Genomic DNA, 7643 nt, shown 5'->3' with positions numbered 1-7643 from the left:
ATATATAGGTGTTTTGTTGCTGTAATATGCAGAAATGTATTAATCTGGTCAAATTATTTCCTCCAAAATCTTTACATCATTGTCTTAACTTAGCATTTTTAGATCTGACAAAGATTTTTTTTAAAATCACTGGTAAATGAATTTAACATAAATTAAAGAATTTAAAATATAAAACATCTATTAAGCATTAAACTGTTTGAATAAACCAATAATTAATCATGAAAGAACCAGGTGACTTGTTATGTAACAGCATTACCAAATCTATTCACGTAAATAAAAGCTCCAGTTTACCTGCAACAAGCAACAAAATCCACAAGACCCATGGTGCGGGTTCCCACATCATGCCGACACGTTTGCAACCAGAACTGACCCAAACTTGTTTGACTTCATATTAGTTTGTGTTTGCGTCCCGGTGAAGCTCTGCTGCCTGTGTGGCCGTGTGCTCCGAAGCATGTCGAGGCGAATATGTTCAGTCAGGAGACCAGCAAAGCCAGATCCCCGGGGATTAAGCTAATGCTACTTAGCCACCTTACTGAGTCAGAGCCGCCGCCGCCACTGGCAGAGAGTCGGTTTTTAGAACACAATTATCAGCAGGCAGCAGCTCACAGACAGACACAAGAAATAATGTGAGCGTTTTCAAAATGTATCTTTCGCTACGAAGGAGTTAAAGTTAAAATGTACAAGTTTAAAAGTTACAATTTAAACATTTTTTCCACTCTCATTACTGGTAAGTCTGTCACAGTACGCAATTAATCAATTAGTCATTGATTAGTTATAATTTCCATTCTGATGATTAGTATGCTTGTTTTCAGAGACATCATAATCCAATATAAATACTTTCAGTTGTGTGGTTTTTATTTACTTTTATTTATAGTTTTTTGATGCTGTGTTTTATTTGAATTTTTAAAATATCTAGTTCCAGTGTGGAGTGTACAAAAGTCTTTGAGAGGGCTAACTTTCATTATGCCATGATCAAAATATTAGTTGAAAATAGACACTTTGAGTGTAGAGACTCAAAAAATGAACATTTGCTAAAAGAACAACACACTCACTATTCCAAAACTGTTCAAAAAATATATACATTTCGCATTTAAGATAAAAAACCTTCTTTGTCTGTTAATGCCCAGAAATTCCCAGAGCTCCTTAAGATTCAGTTTTTTCTTCACTTTGTTCAAATTTTGTAAAATATTTCCAATTAAGCACCTTTTGCTATAAAATTATTAATCGGTTAATCCAAAAAATACTCCACAGATCAGCCCTACCCTGTGCTGATGAGCAGAAAGTCCTTCTTACATGTTGATGTTAGAAGCATTTCTTTTAGCTGCAGATGCATCATTTGCTACAAATGATCAAGTGTTCCCTAAAGGAATGTTATTGCATTTTAGGTGCAAAATTTCTATTTGACAATTTACAAAAAGAATTTAGTTATTTGTTTCTTTGTATTTTTATGCATTTCTAATATTGTACAAAATAAGCTCAAGTGGTTAAATGAAAAACCTGAAGAATGTGATTTATAGACAGAATAATTGATCAATAAAATAATGATTAATTGCAGCCCTGGTTTCCGTGTACCTGCTGTTCCTGGAGGACAGATGCAGATGTAGCCTGCAGCGAACTCGTAGCGTTCAGGCAGCAGAGGCTCGCTGCCGTACAGATCCTGCCCTGACCTCTGCAGGCACCTGCCACCGTTCATGCACAGACTGCTGCTACTGCTGCACTCGATCGCGTTCATGTCTATCTCACAGTTACGGCCCTCGAACCCTGAAATGAGGAATCAGACTGCGGTTATGATGAGATCAAAACATCATGAGCACAAAAGCAAATTCGATTTTTCTCACCAGGCCAACATTCACAGGTGTAGTTACCCTGGTTGTCCTTACAGATGGCGCTGTTGAAGCAGGGATCAGAGTTGCATTGTGGCAGCAGCGTTTCACAGTGCAGCCCAGTGAAGGCTGTGTGTGAGCAGTCGCAGCTGTATCTGAGACAATCACATAGTTTGTTAATGTAGCTGTAATATTTTTCTCAGAAGTTCCTTCAATCAATAAATCACGTTTTTTTTATGCGGAATTTTTCATCAACAAAGTGCTTTACATCATAAAAACTTTAAAAAATAATAATGCTGCTTCTCCGTGTTTGATTCTGGTTTTGGGGATTCAGACCAGAACCAGGAAACCTGAGAGGTCTGGAAGAGGTCTGCTGCTGTTGGTACCAAAACACATGAAAGATCTGTTGTTGATACAACAGAAGCTGGTCAGTAATTTATAAACTAGCCATATTTGATCTTCAGTCTGTTTCCATGATGGCACGCGTTTATCTGTAAAGACTTACTCATTCACCCCGTCAACACACAGAGCCCCGTTTTGGCATGGCTGCTCCTGGCAATCGTCTGTGTCGATTTCGCATCGGTCTCCTTGGAAACCAACATGGCAGATGCACCAAAAGCCTGAGGCGTGGTTAACACAAGTGCCACGGTGAAGACAAGGCTGTGACTGACACTCGTCGACCTGGAGCTCACAAGTGGTTCCTGTGAACATCATCAAAGCCACACAGATGTCAGGGTCCAGGTGAGCCCAGCTGCACAGGCTGGGGGCGGGCGGTGAAAAATAGGCAAAGCTTTTAGGTCGGCTGACTGCGATCGTGGGTTTCTTTTTTTATGTCACAGGAAAGCTTCCCTTTCTGCAGCTGGTCTAAACTTTGGAAACAAACCGTGCTTTGTATGCAGGATTCTATCCCTATGTGGGTTGTCTCCTGCAGAAATCTGAATGATTACCTTTTCTCTTTGAGTAACCTGCCTGCAAGAGTTGCTAAGGGACGGTAATATGTATTTACCAGGAACATAAAGCCATTTTTAGCACATCCAGTCATTATGTTACCTTCACTTGTTACAAAAATACTATAAAAATCAAATATGACTTAAAAGAAATGTGATTTTGCAATTTAATGTGAAATCAAACTGGGCCTGTCTCTTTAAGGAGCTCCTGCTCTAACAAATATTCCTTCAGCACATCATCACAGCAACATTTCGCCAATACGTCTTTAAAACTGTTCTTAGGAGTGTTGGACTAAGCCATATAAAAGGTGTTTGCTAATTGCTGCTGCCGCTAGTCTGGAGGGGCAGAGAAGAGGAGTTGCATGAGGCAGAGAATGCAAGTATTTATACACTTCAAATGGCTACCTTTGTTTTTATTTAATTATGAGAACATATCAAAGTCATAGGAGAATAAAGTCATATTATGACAAGAATAAATCACAGTGATACAAGAATAAATTACATAAATAAAATATTACCACAATAAGGTCATGGTAATAGGAGAATAAAGCCATAATAATACAAGAATAATGTAATAACATTGCCAGAATAAGGACATAACATAATATGAGAATAAAGTCATATATTAATAATGAAGTGTTATTATTAGTTATTATGAGTTTAGAAGAACTCCTACATAAATATAAAAAAATTAAAATGAGATCATGTTGAACATCTTGTGAATTTGGTATCAGTGTTATAAATAAGGAAATGCTTTCTTTCAGATTTAGAAAAGATCATGTAAATGACTGTCTAGTCTGGAACCACATTCATATTTACAAAATATAAATATATTTATATGATATTTCACACAGGCTAGTCTTTATGTATCGACTAGTGTTTGTAGATCTGTCACATAAAATCTCCACAAAAAAAAAGTTTGTGGTTGTGATGTGACAAAATGTGTTGTTTTGAAAGACACTGTAAACCATAAGATGCTAAAACATAAATGCCGTCCATACAGACTGTGTCATACTTATAAGTTAGCATAAGATAACATAAAAATATATTAAAAAGTCGTCTACAAAACGTCTACACTTTTAGCTTTAATCCGGCGTTGGAACGTCAAACACTCACCTGTGAATCCAGGAGGACACAAACAGGAGAACCGTCCCACTCCGTCCACACAGGTGGCTCCGTTCCTGCAGGGCTGTGAAGCACACTCGTTCACGTCTATCTGGCAGTGAGCGCCCTGGAAACCTGGCACGCAGAAGCAGGAGTAGCCGTTCCCACGAGTTCTGCATATTGCCTGATTTTGGCACGGGTTTGGGAGGCAGGGGTCCGGAGTCTGAGACAGATTGTCAGGGGACGCACCTAGAGCGTGATGTGTTATTTAATATCAAACTTTGAAGATGTTTTCATTTACTGGAACACATTCAAGATTTTTTAGTTAGCAAAGCATACATCTTTCTTAAAAGAGTGAACATTGATCTGGCATTTCACCAACAAGGACCGCTTTCATTAAATCTGTTAAAAATATCCTATAATTTAGTCACAACAGTCAGAACACACAGAAATAGTCCCAACTCTTCCAGATATGAATGATCCTGTGTTAGTTTCATAGTTTTTTAGAAACCAGGAAAGCTTTTAAAATAGTCACTAACTGGTTACCTTTAAATGTTTCTTTAAATGTGTTAAACTTCAACTGTATACCTGTCTTTTTATTTTAGTGGAAACACCTTGAGGTGGTTTCATCTGAGAGTTTGTTTCCATTTATGTTTTTTCCTGAAACCAAAATACGTGGTAGAAGAAAAGATTGTAGAATCCATATTACTTATTAACAAGACAAAACAGGTGCGCTTTCCCAAAGTCTGCTTCTGATTGATTGATTAGAGCCTTGTGATGACTCCTTCACCTCCAGCTGCTCTGCGCTCTGGCACACAAACAGAGAAACAGAACCCATCCATCCATCCATCCATCCATCCATTTTCTTGCACCCTTGTCCCTCAGTGAGGTCGGGAGGGTTGCTGGTGCCCATCTCCAGCTAACGTTCCGGGCGAGAGGCGGGGTCACCTGGACAGGTCGCCAGTTTGTCGCAGGGCAACAGAGACACACAGGACAAACAACAATGCACACACATACTCACACCTAGGGACAATTTGGAGAGGTCAATTAACCTGACAATCATGTTTTTGGACTGTGGGAGGAAGCCGGAGAACCCGGAGAAAACCCATGCATGCACAGGGAGAACATGCAAACTCCATGCAGAAAGACCGGGGCCAGGAATCGAACCCAGAACCTTCTTGCTGCAAGGCAACAGCTCTACCAACTGCGCCACTGTGCAGCCCAGAAAAGGAACCAGCGAAGCCTTTTGCTTTTTTGTCTAAGATGGTATAACATTCCTGCAAGATTCAAATGTTGTATTTTCTCCATATCTGCGACATGTTAAGGGACTTTCTTTCTGAGTCACATGTATTTGAATCCAAAGTGTGGAACCACTAAAATATCCAAATTACTTTTCCTGGCATGTCTTGGTGATATTAAATCTTGGTTGGCCTTGAACTTTTTAAATTGTAATGAAAACAAAACAGAGGTGATTGTGTTTGGACCCAGTGGCTCCTGTGAGTCCTCCTCTGTTGACCTTGGACCTTTGGAGGTATATTTTAAACATGTTATTACGGACCTTGGTTTTAAGGTGGACAGTGATTTTAAATTGGACAGCCAAATCAGAGCCGTGGTTAAGTCCAGCTTTTATCATTTAAGGCGATTGGCATCAGTGAAATCTTTTCTTTCCAGGCAACATTTTGAAACAGTGATCCACGCTTTTATCTCGACTCGACTGGATTACTGTAATGCACTTTATCTGGGAGTCAGTCAGTCGCTGCTCTCACGTCTGCAGCTGGTTCATAATGCAGCTGCAAGACTTTTGACAGGAACTCGGAAGAGGGAGCATGTGACCCCTGTCCTGGCTTCACTTCACTGGCTGCCTGTATATTTTAGGATTCATTTTAAAATTCTTTTGTTTGTTTTTAAATCACTGCATAATCTTGCCCCGGCTTACCTCTCTGAGCTTCTTCACCCCTACGTACCCTATCGGTCACTCAGGTCAGCAGATCAGCTGCTCTTGGAGGTACCAAGATCCAGGAGGAAGCTCAGAGGGGACAGGGCTTTCTCTGTCATAGGTCCTAAGTTATGGAATGACTTGCCTTTGCAGGTCAGAGAGGCCCCTTCACTGTCCACTTTTAAAGTTCGTCTTAAAACCCATTTATTTTACTTGGCTTTTAACTCCTGTGGGATCTAGTTTTAGAGTGTATGTTTTTGTTTTTAAACTGTAAGAGTTTTTTATTTTTTTTTATTATGTTGTGTTTTAATGTACAGCACTTTGTATCAGCTGTGGTTGTTTTAAAGTGCTTTATAAATAAAGTTGGTATGGTATGGTATGGTATGGTATGGTATGGAATGTATAATTGTGTTAATTTTAGTATTTAATTTAGGGTTCATCTGCCCAAAGCTCCTTCTTCCACATGGTTGCTGTGTTCTCTATGTGATGCGTTTTGCTAATTACAAACAGGTTTTCTTTTGGTTGTTTTAGCAATATTGGGTCTTTTTGCAGGCCTTCTGTAATTGCTGGATTTGTGGACTGCATGACTAAAGACCAACACAAACTTCACAAGAAAAACATTTGTGTTCATTCTCCTCATTCTCCCAGAGCAACAACGAACAAAACATCATTCTGAAGATGTTATTTTCAGAATGATGGCCAGAAAATGAGTGAAAAAGAAAACAGATCTGAGGGAAGGCTTGTCTTCAGATGTACTGAAGTGCTGCTCTCTGTTGGGTGACAATCAGCCTGTACTTTCCAAACGCCCTCAAAGTATCACATGAATATCGAAAGGAGAAAAGACAATTTAGAAAGTGTGATTTACATGACTAATGCAAGAAGAATTACTAAGAGGGAACGATTTGTTAAGATGTTTCAATAATCACGCAAAGTAATCAAACTTCAAGAGTGCAATCAGTCTGAGAGACATTTAAGAAGAAGGACATCTTCTCCATGGAGGTCAAATTGTACAAAGGGCCAGCTGGTTTCTCCAGAGGCTGCCATTTGTGACTATAGAGTTTGATTCAGAATATGTTGACGATTGATGTATTGACCATATCTGTATTAACAAGAAGGACCAGATGGTGCATTCATTACATGTCCATTTTACTTCTGAGCCCAGTAAAACCTAAATAGTTTGAATGTAATTGTCATAGAGGATGCCTGATTTATTTTTCAGCTGAAACCAGTGATGCTTTGAGACAGAGCTCAGTAAAATTCAGAGCACACAGCCCCCTCCCGCAGTGTAAGGGCTCCTTCATATGCAAATTACCGCTCAGGCTCTTTGTTTGGGCCTATCGAGAGGTCCTCATGTTGGGGACCCGATCACCTCTGTGCTGATACACTTTGCTGCGGTGTGCCTCTGTTTCAGAGGAGATAAGAAAACAGCTATTTATTAGACGTTTTGGAGAGAAGTGGAACAATGAAGAGAAACCCTTTTTTTTGTGTGAAATCTCTTCTCCCCAGATTCTCCTGAATCTTTGTGAGGGTCATTGCTGCCCCTTCACTGTTACATCATCTTTTCAACGTGCAGATACTGTACAGAGCTTAACCCAGCTAATGATGTCATCCGACAGACATGCTATTGAAATTCCAACCATGAATTGGTTCAAATGCATGAAACAAGAATAGAATTACAGGAGATGGGAATAAAATATTCAAAAATTACAAGATTAAAAAGGATTTTATTGGAGCAAAAAAAAAGTTGTGACTGCAGTTAGACTTAGGCTGCAGTTGAAGGCTTCAGACTAAAAAAACTGTAGTGCAAAAAAGCTTGTAATGCTTATATACAAT

General features: G+C 39.3%; 1 protein-coding gene across 6 annotated transcripts in view; it reads right to left on the bottom strand.

Annotated features, from left to right (window-relative positions):
- The window catches only part of crb1 (crumbs cell polarity complex component 1), a 37467-nt gene that overhangs the window by 28430 nt on the left and 1394 nt on the right, over positions 1-7643 (bottom strand). For 5 of the 6 annotated variants that reach the window (XR_533492.2, XR_001776536.1, XM_017304384.1 and 2 more), the window contains exons 2-5: positions 3887-4123; positions 2329-2524; positions 1839-1978; positions 1573-1761 (exon numbers count right to left, since the gene is read on the bottom strand). Coding sequence is in view for 3 of the 6 variants with exons in the window: in XM_017304384.1 (XP_017159873.1) it covers positions 1573-1761; positions 1839-1978; positions 2329-2524; positions 3887-4123 (762 nt within the window). In the remaining 3 variants the exon portion in view is untranslated. Of the gene's footprint in view, positions 1-291; positions 483-1572; positions 1762-1838; positions 1979-2328; positions 2525-3886; positions 4124-7643 lie in introns of those variants that run through there. The other variant, XR_001776537.1, reaches the window with a different exon arrangement.

This window comes from Poecilia reticulata, linkage group LG4, assembly GCF_000633615.1.
Source record: "Poecilia reticulata strain Guanapo linkage group LG4, Guppy_female_1.0+MT, whole genome shotgun sequence".
In the NCBI taxonomy this organism is placed as follows: Eukaryota; Metazoa; Chordata; class Actinopteri; order Cyprinodontiformes; family Poeciliidae; genus Poecilia; species Poecilia reticulata.
Note: the sequence above shows the minus strand (reverse complement) of the source record. Positions and strands in the feature narration are given on the sequence as shown.